This window comes from Enoplosus armatus, chromosome 4, assembly GCF_043641665.1.
Source record: "Enoplosus armatus isolate fEnoArm2 chromosome 4, fEnoArm2.hap1, whole genome shotgun sequence".
NCBI classification, from domain to species: Eukaryota; Metazoa; Chordata; class Actinopteri; order Centrarchiformes; family Enoplosidae; genus Enoplosus; species Enoplosus armatus.
In genome coordinates, this window is record NC_092183.1 from 21,066,325 (window position 1) to 21,078,214 (window position 11,890).

General features: G+C 43.4%; 2 protein-coding genes across 2 annotated transcripts in view; one reads left to right on the forward strand and one right to left on the reverse strand.

Moving 5' to 3' along the window:
• cabin1 (calcineurin binding protein 1) overlaps nucleotides 1-7,599 on the reverse strand; it is a 35,151-nt gene extending 27,552 nt beyond the window's left edge. The window contains exons 1-20 of the mRNA XM_070904233.1: nucleotides 7,474-7,599; nucleotides 6,785-6,836; nucleotides 6,538-6,630; nucleotides 6,315-6,428; nucleotides 5,521-5,655; nucleotides 5,199-5,379; nucleotides 4,975-5,104; nucleotides 4,723-4,872; nucleotides 4,124-4,431; nucleotides 3,834-4,011; nucleotides 3,610-3,743; nucleotides 3,307-3,524; nucleotides 3,044-3,116; nucleotides 2,560-2,747; nucleotides 2,306-2,446; nucleotides 1,784-1,972; nucleotides 1,447-1,689; nucleotides 1,168-1,321; nucleotides 972-1,087; nucleotides 554-715 (exon numbers count right to left, since the gene is read on the reverse strand). Of these exons, the coding sequence (XP_070760334.1) occupies nucleotides 554-715; nucleotides 972-1,087; nucleotides 1,168-1,321; nucleotides 1,447-1,689; nucleotides 1,784-1,972; nucleotides 2,306-2,446; nucleotides 2,560-2,747; nucleotides 3,044-3,116; nucleotides 3,307-3,524; nucleotides 3,610-3,743; nucleotides 3,834-4,011; nucleotides 4,124-4,431; nucleotides 4,723-4,872; nucleotides 4,975-5,104; nucleotides 5,199-5,379; nucleotides 5,521-5,655; nucleotides 6,315-6,428; nucleotides 6,538-6,630; nucleotides 6,785-6,787 (2,910 nt within the window). The 5' untranslated portion in view covers nucleotides 6,788-6,836; nucleotides 7,474-7,599. The remainder of the gene's footprint in view (nucleotides 1-553; nucleotides 716-971; nucleotides 1,088-1,167; nucleotides 1,322-1,446; nucleotides 1,690-1,783; nucleotides 1,973-2,305; nucleotides 2,447-2,559; nucleotides 2,748-3,043; nucleotides 3,117-3,306; nucleotides 3,525-3,609; nucleotides 3,744-3,833; nucleotides 4,012-4,123; nucleotides 4,432-4,722; nucleotides 4,873-4,974; nucleotides 5,105-5,198; nucleotides 5,380-5,520; nucleotides 5,656-6,314; nucleotides 6,429-6,537; nucleotides 6,631-6,784; nucleotides 6,837-7,473) is intronic.
• A 1,389-nt stretch (nucleotides 7,600-8,988) lies between these two features.
• LOC139283819 (neurofilament light polypeptide-like) lies at nucleotides 8,989-11,150 on the forward strand. The gene is made up of 4 exons (XM_070903859.1): nucleotides 8,989-10,059; nucleotides 10,210-10,334; nucleotides 10,460-10,860; nucleotides 10,957-11,150. The coding sequence occupies exons 1-4, from the start codon at nucleotides 8,989-8,991 to the stop codon at nucleotides 11,148-11,150; spliced, it is 1,791 nt and encodes a 596-aa protein (XP_070759960.1).
• Nucleotides 11,151-11,890: the final 740 nt, after the last annotated feature.

An 11,890-nucleotide genomic window follows, 5' to 3' on the forward strand; every position in this document is an offset into this window, starting at 1 on the left:
AGAGTTATTGCCCCCTCCCCCCTCATTCAGTGAATTAATGCTATTATGCCATTAATGCTATTTCTCGGCCTCCATTTATTTAAATGATACCAGACACGAGTACCTTGCAAGCCGACAAAACAACATTAATGGATAAAGCTTTCACTGTGTTGTGAGAGTTAATGAGGGCACATGTTTGCGTCATTGGCAGCCTGCCCCTGTTCAAACACTCTGTTTATGTACGTTTGCCAATACAGGTGAGAAATCATACCAATAAGTCAAAGCCTTGAGCCATTTTCACCACCTCTTCACTATTTCACCGCCTCTTCAACACCATTTTTTATCTAAATACCAGCTCAGCCACATTTGGAGTCTTTTGTTTTACATTTTCAATTACATAATATAATGGTTAAAAATAGGACAAGCAATCTTAGCTGAGATTGACTTTTGTACTTTGCTAATCAGAAGTTAATCAGTTTAGTTACAGAGTCACTTCAAGTTCATGCAACATATTACAATACGCTTAATCAAAGGCATGACCTGAGAGACTTTTAGAAGCATGTGAGTGAGTGACCTGTGGAGATGAGTGGTCCTCAAGGTAGCGGGTCTTGCTCTTCTTACTGGGGTAGGCATATAGGCAGAAGAAGCACTGTTCCAAGGCCATCTCCAACTCCTCTTTGTAGGGATGAGAGTCTTTGTTGGAAGAGGCTACAAGCTCTTTTTCCAAAACTTGAACCTACACCAAACATAATAATAACGCACTGTCAAACTGTTCAAATGGTCCATACAAATACATTTAGTCAAAGAAACACGTCAGGTCTACAGTTGATTTATGTAAATATTCAATAGCAGGAATCCACAGCAGATACAGATACAATACACTCAATTGAAGTTCTTTTCAAATTAAAAAGGCATATATGTAAGCTTTACATTCACATATCACTTCGGTCAGAATACAGTATGTGCAGAGAGATGTGTACAAACAAACTTACATAGAACTTGAGGAGTGCACCATCTGAGTTGCAGCACAGGGAGCGACGGCCAAGATACTCATGGGCTGTGTTCAGAAGCATCAGGGAGGAGGGCAGCATGGGAGTGTCTGAGTCATCTGAAAATGAGACTTGACAGGGTCACTCCGTGTAACAACTACCAAGGGAAAACTGAAGGCATGAAAACAAGTCAACAAACCTTCATCATCCCCTACAGACATATGCTGTCGAAGCATACAGTCAAAAGCAGCCTCCTCATGTTTGATGATGCGATACAGGATCATCCAAGGCAGAACCGAGAAGAAATAAGGCTCTTTGGGATCGTCGGAAATGTTCATGCTAAGATCAATCAGCTGGAAACACAACATCAACCACACAATACATTAACAATCCCACAAAGGCATATCAGTTTCTTATTATAGTATCAGTTTAGCTGTTTCTTTAGGAAAACCCGTGTTGTCTTCAACTTCCTTCTAACCTGAATTAGGTTGTTTGCCAGTCGAGCCATACTAGAGAGGTGGGGGAAATTGCTTAGAAGCTGAGAGTCTTTGGTGAAGCAGACCTCGATGCCATCCAGCAACTTTCCAATGGTGCTGACCCACTCCTCCTTACTAGGAGGAGAGCTGTTTGGAGCAGAGTTGAGCTGCTGCAGGGCTTCATTCAGAGCCAGCTCGCTGTACTCCAAACACTGCTGGTGGTCCTGCAGCTTCAACAACGAGCTCTAAGCCAGAGAGTTCAGAGAATAAGAAATGTCAACCATCACACATTTCAAAAGACATTTAGATTCAAATCGATATCGTGGCAGCATATCTAACCTGCAGTAGCATCAGCTGAGCAGGCCGTTCTGGTGCTGAGCTCACAAACTCCAGAGGTTTACTCCTGCTGCCGTAATTAAGAGTGGGCTGCAGCAGGCGCACAACTGACTCAAAGTCTGCAGACTCAAAGAGACGCTGGATCTCCTCCAAAGACTGACAACGCTCCAGAGACTTCAGCTTCTTGTCAATCTGTCCATGGGGATAGAGGAAACCCAAAAGAAACCCACAGTCAAAACAGCTGTGAGCGCTTTGAGGGACTTGCTAACAGTTGTGCTTCTTGTCATTTACTATTATTAAAAAAAATACGTAAAAGATCAAGAGAACAGCTGTGTTGTTTATGAGTTATTTTTGCTACTTCAGATATCACACATTCTGGTAATTCAAATATGGACTGGCAACATGTTCTTTTCATAACTCATGGAAACATTAAGGAAATTGAATCTAAAAGATTAAATATAATATGTTAGAAAATAATAGGTTATATTGATAAAAGGAAAACGTTTTATCAGCAAGTGCACTGACCTCCTCCACAGAGATTGCTGCATCTACACGTAGATTAGGCAGGTTGATGGTAATGTAATGTTTCCCTTCGGGGGTCTTTGGTTTGCTCTGCAACAGGCCTACACAGACATCATAGCTCTCCAGGGCCAACTCCATGTCTCCCTGACAAAAGACAAGAAAGACTGACTTACAAGCCACATCTGGCTGAGCTGAGTGAAAAGGACTTGTACAATCAAAAGTCAAGCACAAAACAAACAACAAAACATAGACTTTACCTGCAGAGCCAAGAATCGTGCCTTGAGCCAGTAGACACGCACCATGACATCCTGCCAATCATCCTCAAACAGGTCTCTTTGGGACGACCCCAAGGCCAGCAGTAACAGATCGCCCTGGAAGTGCTGCCCGGGGAATTCTGAGTCAGCTGCATCATTGCCAGGACCAATGCTGCTTCTTCTTGGAGACACTAGACAAGGAAAAAGTGTATGCATGTTGCTCCCCACAAATGACTTTCCAACATTTAACAAATCCTAATGTTCAGAACTGTAATTGCAGTGCCCCCTTTAGGCCAATCAGTCGCCTTTTTAAAAAAGCTAAAATTACATTTATCATATATGACATATCACATGCAGAAAAACTAACAGACATTGTAGCACCAATCTGGGTTACATAATACTGCAGCACAGTACTGTAATGCATCAATCAACCAAGGACTGTTAAGATTCAATCAGAAAGGATGAGGGGTAGCTCACTGATACTTACCAGTTTTCCCTTTGTTGTGTAACCATTGCTCCAACTGCAACTCCATACAAGCTAAACTCATTGCCATCATTTCCTGGACATGCAGTAGATATAAACACTTATTAGAGATCATTGCAGGTGAATAAATATAATTCTGATGAAAAACTATGGTTATGTCGCTGGTTCCAATTTAAGAAAATGTAAACCTGCAGTCAGCAGAAAAACCACTAACATCAGCAAACTAATTCAAGTTAAATACATTAACCAGTTTTCTTGTCATTTACCCGGATGTGTTGGTTGCTGCAGTCCCGGAGCAAAGGGTTAGGAAGACCACTGCTGTGCTTTCTCCAGGTCTGATAGACCTCCAGTACCACAGCAGTCAGCCCCCGAGGCCACTGCTCCAGGAACTTCTGACCCACTGCTTTCAGATAGCGCATCATCAGGTCCAGTATACCACCATTGGTCATATTATTGAGCAGGAAGTTGTGGACATCCTGTTTCTCTACAGAAGGGAATGTGCAGTTTGTTAATATGACAGAAACTTGACACAACAGTGTATAAATACAAACCCACGATGCACTACATACCAGACTCCATGTATTCCACTGAGTCAACAAGTAAGCAACTCCCATGTAGAGGCTGTATGTTCTCCTTCCCATCACACTGTGTCTCAAGATTACTCAGACTCTCATCATCATTATCAGGATCAAATTTCTTTAGCCTAAGACCAACGAGCAAAATAGTTGTTATCAACAGAACTATAAAGGAGCTATCTATCGATGTATTATATATGAGGTTCGGTGTAAGCTACCTGGAAGGAAGGTATTTAAAAAGCAGCTCCTGAAAATCAATCTTCTCCTCCTTCTTGCATTTGGTGTTTCGAACACGTGCAGAGCGTCGCTTGGCTGTCTCCCCACTATCTTCCACGCCACGTTTCCTTTTGGGAGCTTTCTTCACTTTATCTGTCAGTGAAACGTCCATTGCTGTAGCTGTGGACGTACAGTAGCATAAACTGAAACCAAACATTCAATCTTACCAAATTATTATTTATTATCATATGTAGGCAGGCAAAAGAGAAATTTGTCTTTATAAAGAACTAACCGACAGGGGGAGCAGAAGTGGTGACCTCCACGGTGGTCTGGCTGGGGGTAATCTGAGGTTGAGTGCTGGGTTGGGGCAGCACTGCTGGCTCAGGGAGGGCCATTGGTGGCAGGGATGAGCTGGGGCTGCTGCTCAGCACGGTGGTCTGGCCCATACTGACAGGGCTGCTGGGCTGGGGGAGGTTCTGGAGGAAGTTTGGATCACGGTACTCTGACAAGTCAATTCTGCGGCCAAGACTGGGGCGTGGTGGCTCACATGTGGTCTGATGTTTGTACATTGCAAGAAGGCTTTCTCCCACATGCTTCCATCTGAGAAACAAACACAAGAGTTCATTTATAGCTCAAAAAACTACAGGCAAAACCAGATAGTACAACCCTCAGGGGAAAAGGTTAACAAAACAATTCAATGTCAGTGGAGTTCAAACAAGAATTTCAGTGCATTATATCCCATTTCTGCATTTTCTACCTTAGCAAGAAGGCTGAGCAGTATTAATTGATCTATCGTCAGAAAGACAAATAACATAACAAGCAAATTTAAACTAAATCGCCCAGACAGGAAAAACAAAACAATTCACAGAGACACAGCAGCATAGCACTCACGAGAGGCAGCGGATGGGCTGAATCAGGACAAGGTCAGGCTTTGGTTCACAGTGAGAGAGAGCCTGTCTGCGCTTCCGTATCTCCAGCGCCTCTTCCACAATGGATTGGCGTTCCTCTTTCTCCACTTCCACATAGTGAATAGACATATCACTGCAAATGACCCACAGAGATTCGTCAACGATGTGAAAGTATAGAGCTGCAGCTAGAGCACATTCTAAACAGGTGGAGGAATAAAAAGCGAGCTGGTTTCACCATTTCAAGAACATCTGCATTGTGTCCCTTTTCAGACAGGGCTGCTCCTCAAAGATCTTCTCCTTCAGCACAAGGCCTTTAGTGTAACAATGATCCTTCTCAAGGGCTTTAGCAATGAAGTACAAACAGCCTGGAAAAATGTAAGCAGATGACAGTTACTCAGCTCTTGTACTGGTAATGAGAGAGGATACAGAGCAAAGAGCTTATGATGATGTGTTACGTACAGGTGTAGTCACTGAGTGTGTAGAGAATAGTTATGAGGTTGTCCAGACAGGGCCAGTGGTCGGGGTTACAGTGCAATCCCTCCTCAAAGGCATGTCGAGCCAGAGGAATGCGCACCAGTCGCACAGCCACCTGACCAATTTTGTACCACATGTTCACGTCAGTGGAATCCAACATTACTGCCTAAGAAAACAACAGAGCAAAAAATATGGTATGAACACTCACCACAGTGTGTGTATTAAAAAGCCACATTTAGCTGCACAAAGCAGTGCAATGCCAAGAATGATAATAAATCACTAAACTGGCACTGTTTTATCATTTTACCTCCAAATAAAACTCCATAGCAGTCTCCAGGTCATCCCGCAATGCAGCCATACTGGCCAAGTTTTTAAAAGTTGAATATTTCAACATCAGTCCGGGATGCTTGAGACCCACTCTCTGATCATCCGAGGGCGTGGCCTAAAATATTAGAGGATACATCAAATTTGGCACCAAACACTGTGATGCAGATTCATCTTAAAGCCGTCAAGCAGTATGAATGATAACACAGCTCCTGTACGTGAGCAGGGTCTGTACTACCACTAAGCTAAATTTTAAGCGAAACTGATTTTTGGCACTTTAATCTTTAATTTTTAGAAGAGAATGTTGGTGCAGCACTGCAGAGAAATTCGAGAAATATTTGGCACAAGTGGACCTATGCAAACTTTGCATAAAAAGACAGTTCACATGATATAGAAAAACACTACAACACTCAAAATGAATCAAGTGATTTCACAAGTGAAGACTATTTCAGCACCAATTCCTGAAATGAATATGCAATGTGTGGGAAATATCTGAATCACAAATACTGATCAGTATTTTAATTGCTCTAGACAAATGGGAATTTTGTTATTACGATGGTAAATTAGGGTGTTTCACATCATAAAGCCTGGCCATGTCCGGATATCATACAGTCCCCCCTGAGTGACCAAATGAGGTGTATTGCGGTGAATATGTGAGAGCATTACGCTGGTCTCAATTACATCCCAGATTCACAGTAGTTTGGGTGTTCTGTGCAATCATATTAACAAAGACATTTTGACAACCTTGACAGGACTATATGCCATGTGATATTTTACCTCTTTGAGCAGTGGAGTTTTGAGAAGCTCATGATAGGCCTTGGCAGACTCTTCAAACTTGTCATGCTTTTGCAGATCTAAAGCTTTGTGATACAAAGCAAATGCCTCGGCTTCCTGAAGACAGAAATAAAAGAAAAATCAGACAACTTATTTAGGTCTACAGAGGAAAACGACAGCAACAGCGGATAGGTTGATTGCTGATTCATCTGCAAATAGTCTGTACCTGAGCCTCTTTTGTCTGACTCTTGTTAGTTCTCAAGGGGTCTTGAGACTCATCTGCAGCTGTCGAAGCAGCATTCAGTGCTGCTATGCGGATCTGAAGAGAACACAGAAAAAGAGACAAACCCCTTTAGCAAGCAGAGGTACAACTCAGGAGGGGGAGCTAATACGAGCAGAATACTCTGCACAATCACAAGATGCATCGATACAAAACAGCCACTGAGGATGCACTCAATAATTAAAAGCCTTACCATTTTAATATGTGGAAAGCAGACCTTCACGATGTGGAGCTTTTGATTGGCTCTTGAGAAACGTACAGAAATCGAGCAAAGAGAGAAAGGTAAAAGTAGGCAAATGTATCATTACGTAAGAAAAACATATATATTAGAGAAAACCATGTTTATGTCCTATCACCAGACAATCACCGACAAAGGCTCGTTCTACCGAGACTGTCTGTTCTTCAAAAGCTTTCTATTGTTCATTCGGTTTGTAAAATGTTGAGTGTATGAGAGAGCTTCTCGGCTAAATAAACCCTAACTCGACAGAGAGAAGAGCAATGCACACTAGTATAGTCAGATGTGATCACTTGACATAATTGCTAATCGAGATGGGCTTGGGACGGACTAGCTAACGCTACCCTTACCAAACTGCCACTAATAACTTAGCTTGCTTAGCTTAGCTCTGCGGTGGGGCATTGCTGCTGTTTGTCCGAGCAAGTGTGTAGGTTAGCTTCACTTGTGAATAACACAACCAGACCCCTGGGCAGCAAATGGTACATACATCTTCGAGACGGTCTAGCAAATTCAACTAACTAACAGCTCCCGTTATTGCCTCAGCTAATGCTAGCTGATATTAGCAGACACATTAGCTATATGAGCTAATGTTAGCTAACGTTAGTGTTTCACCGGGTCACCATCACTTGCAAAGCTGGGCGACTTACCGTTCATTCCCGTTTTAACTGCATTTGTAACGCTACTATTGCTACAGCAAGGCAGCGAACTGTAAAGAAACACTGAGGTCATGAGTGGACATGAAGCACAAAGCAAGTTTGAAACTTCATTTATTCATCATCCTTTGTTGTTGTTAACGTTAGGAGCGTTTGCGTCACAGCATGACATTTGCTACCCGCCAATTAGTAAAGTCGTCACTCATTGGGTAATACACTGGGGGTGTTTTCATTGGACCAATCATAAAGTATGATATTGGGTGAAACCACACCGTCAACACATATCACCGAAATATCATTTGAGACAATGGTAAATGCTTTAAAGTTAGTGATTGCAAAATGAATTGATATTATATAGACAAAATCAACAATTTAACATAACTTTAACCTTTTTGACATGTGCATTTGGCAATTCTGAAACGAAGTTTTAAAACATGTCGAAATTGTATTAAATTATAGCTTAAAGTGTAGATATTATCCTATCTTTATTTGTGGGTATGCTTTTAAATTATGGTAAGCCACCTAACCACATAATGTTACGGTTATTAAAGTAAAGGTGATCAAATCGGCAGCCTATATAGTCAGTATGGGGGGGGGGGGGGGGCAGTTTTCACTGTTCAAGGGTGTTTGCTGCAGCAATCATGCAACAGCATATTTTATAGCCTACACTATTTCCACAGCAGGACACAAGTTTACTATTGTCTCTGAGACATTAGATTTATTATATATACACAGTTTATGAAGGTTAAATCAGGGGATAACAAGGAAGGGTACACATAAATCATTTCTTATACATCAGCGTACTCTGTATTGTACATTTATAGTCAGCATTTGTAATGTGTAACCTGCACAGTAAACAGACAACCACTAGAGGGCAAACCTTTATTTTATAATCGTGAAAAATGTTTTCTCTGAGATGGAGGTGGTATTTTAATCACAGGATTTTCTAAACTGTTTGATCTTCAGCTGATTTGCTTTACCGTGACATTTAATTGTGATACTTGTGATCATAACAATATTATCATGAATATTCCTTCCAACACAGCAGACGGATGATGCAAAACAGTGCAAAGCAGTGTCATCCTTTCCAAAAGATGAGTTTCCTCCCCTCTTCCCTCAGGCAGTATTTCAAGAGTTTGTACAGTTACATGACAGATACATTATGTCTTTGTCAGGATTTATGGTGCCAAATTGTAACAACTTCTGCAGTTTTTAGGAGTAACCGTACACTGTTTTTGTCCTCAGTGACCCTGTCTGTTGCAGTCCCTTGTTGCTCCACCGTTTATCCCCGCCTCCTCCACCCCCCACACTCATCCTCACCCCACCTCATCTCCCCCTCGGCCGAGACTGGCTGGCTGGCAGCATTATCAATTCCTTCTGTCAGCATGCCCGCAAAAAATAGCTTACGTCACAGTCATTACTGGCTCTATAAAAGCCAGAGTAATGCAGATTCACAGTGCAGTCCACCCAGCTACATTCTTAGACATAGAGCAGACCTTCTCTCAAGTCATGACTTCCATCGGCTTTGACCATTACTTCCCTTCTACTTACAAGAAGAGAGTAGTTGTGCGGAATGCAGGATATGGAGCTGGTGGAGGAATAGGATCTAGGTATGCCTACTCCAGCCACTCTGCCCCAATAACTTCCTATGCATCTTCACGCAGAAGTTATCCAACACACACTCGAGCAACTTCCAGCTACTCCTCTGTGCTTTCTGCTCCAGTGTCTGCAGCTGCTACTGAGCTATACCTTGACCAAGCAGCCCAGGTCAGCTCTGAGTTCAAAGCAATAAGGATCCAGGAGAAGGCTGAGCTGCAGGACCTGAATGACCGCTTTGCAAGCTTCATTGAGAGGGTCCATGAACTGGAGCAGCAGAACAAGTTGCTGGATACTGAACTCCTGCTGCTCAGGCAGAGGCAGACAGAGCCGTCCAACCTTAGGGCCCTGTATGAGCATGAGATCCGCCAGCTCCATGCTGCTATAGAAGAGGCCCGCCATGAGAAGCAAGCAGCCCTGGACCACAAGAATGAGTTGGAGGACGTGTTGAGGAACCTGCAAAAGCGCTATGAAGACGAAGTGCTCGGCAGAGAGGAAGCAGAGGGAAGGCTCATGGATGCCAGGAAGGTAGCAGACGAAGCTGCCCTGGTCCAGGCTGAGCTGGAGAAAAGAGTTGGGACCCTGCTGGATGAGATGGCCTTCCTGAAGCGCCTCTGTATGAGTGAGATTGCAGAGCTGCAGGCCCAAATACAATACAGCGCAGAGGTGTCGGTGGAGATGGAGGTCGCCAAACCTGACCTATCGGCTGCTCTCCGCGACATCCGCGCCCAGTATGAGAAGCTAGCGCAACATAACCTTCAATCAGCCGAAGAATGGTTCTGCAACAAGGTGAATGTGATGACAGTAGGCACAGCTCACAACACAGAGAGTGCACGTAATGCCAAAGATGAGGCTGGAGAATACCGCCGGCTCCTCAAAGCCAGGACGCTGGAGATCGATGCCTGCAATGAGATGAATCAAGCTCTGGAAAACCAACTACAGGAAATGGAGGAGAAACAGAGTGTTGAGATCTCTGCACTGCAGGTGAGGAACAGAAATATACTGAAATGAGGGAACAGGGCTGCAAAGATCTCTGTGTCGTGCATGCAGTGATACCCCAAAGATTAGCTGAGATGCTTTCTGCATCCAGCACATAATGTGCCACTAAAATGTCACTTTACCTTTTCTATACAGGATACAATAAGTCAACTGGAGGAAGAGTTGAGGGCAAACAAGAATGACATGGCCCGCTACTTGAAAGATTATCAGGACCTCTTGAATGTGAAGATGGCCTTGGATATTGAAATTGCAGCCTACAGGTGAGAGTCTTACACACAGAGTCTTTCTAGTGTTTTGTACGTTTTGTTGTAATTGTGGGATTTGAATGAATGCCACCGATCATTTAGCATCCCATTTACCTTTGATGTGTGTTTCACTCTGTTAGGAAGCTCCTTGAAGGTGAAGAGAACCGTTTCAGTGCGGCGAGGCCGGGGTCTGTCACCGCTTACTCCCAGGCCATGTACGCTGCTCCATCCTATGGAAGAACACAGTTCTCCATGCAGTCTCAGCTGAGCTCTGCAGCTCCGTATCTGCTGAGCTCCCGCTTGTATACTTCCCTCTCCACAGAGGAGACAATATCCGCAAGCCAAGCGCAGCAGGCAGAGGCCAGCCCTGCTCAAGAGAAGGAGGAGGAAGAGAAGGAGGAAGAAGAGGAGCAGCAGGGTGAAGAGAAGGAGGGGGAGGCAGAGGAAGACCAGGGAGAAAAGGGAGAAGAGGGAGAGGAAGAGGCGGAGGTGGAAGAAAAGGAGGAGGAAAAACAGGAAGAGGAAGAAGCAGATGGAGAAGGTTAGTGTGGTAATTTAGTTTAATTGATATGTGCATGTGTGTAGTAGTAAATGAATTCTAACTTTCATCCCTCCTCACGTGGTTTTGAAAATGAAGAGGGTGAGGCAGAGGATGGAGAAAAAGAAGAGGAGGAAGGAGGAGAGGAGAGCCAACCTCAAGAAGTGGAGGACGCTGAGCTGAAAGAGGAAGAGGGCGATGAAGCGGGTGAGAAGGGGGAGGAAGAAACTGAGAAACAGGAGGAGGTGGAGTCTGAAGAGAAAACTGGAAAAACAACAGATAAAAAATTGTAAATTAAAATGCTTTAGAAATACCTGCTAGCTGTAGCTGAAGGAAGTCTTCTCCAGTGCCCTACATGTACAGAGATATGTCTCTAAATCAGACCAAATGAAAATCTCTTGGAAGAAATATGACGACAACATGTGAACAAATTCTCCGTATGATCCACTTGAGTGATTTGCAGCATGTATACGCACCCTGTACCAGCAAAGAAACTAAACAATGTAAAAGCTAATCAATAAATTGATGAAGACAGGATGTGACAAGTGACTGGAGTAGAAATTCTGCTTTTTTTTTTTTTTTTGCAAACACCTGTGTGCTTTACTCTCACCAAAACACGCCTGTACAACTGTCTGTATGTGCGATACCCAGTTTGAAATGCCTTACTTCAAGTCCTCACTGAGTGCTTTAAATCCATGATGTGAGCCAAAGAGCCAGTGGTTCTATCCATATTGATGTGTCAGTCCACAATTGTCTGGAAGGGATGGGCTGCAGCAAACCGGCAAAGTCAGCAAGACTGAGTTGTGTCGGGTTCTTTCAGCAAAAGATGCCAAGACAACAGTATATCAGACAGGTATTAAGCTTCACATTTTCAACATGATCTGCCAATAAAGCCTCATTAGAATTCTCTTGACTTGGCTAAACCGAAGTCTAGTGTATAAAGAAAAGAGTTACAGTGGCGTTTTTTGTCTTTATCTCAAGTCAGCAGGTCGTCCCTGTCCTGGTGTGCCTACAGTCTCCGTGTGATCAGTGA

What these genes read in the sequence shown, in the direction of transcription:
- LOC139283819 (XM_070903859.1), top strand. Translation starts at nt 8,989, where the DNA reads ATGACTTCCATCGGCTTTGACCATTACTTCCCTTCTACTTACAAGAAG. An exon ending in TTGAGATCTCTGCACTGCAG is followed by an intron (nt 10,060 to 10,209) that starts GTGAGGAACAGA and finishes TTTTCTATACAG; the next exon opens with GATACAATAAGTCAACTGGA. An exon ending in GGAAGAAGCAGATGGAGAAG is followed by an intron (nt 10,861 to 10,956) that starts GTTAGTGTGGTA and finishes TTGAAAATGAAG; the next exon opens with AGGGTGAGGCAGAGGATGGA.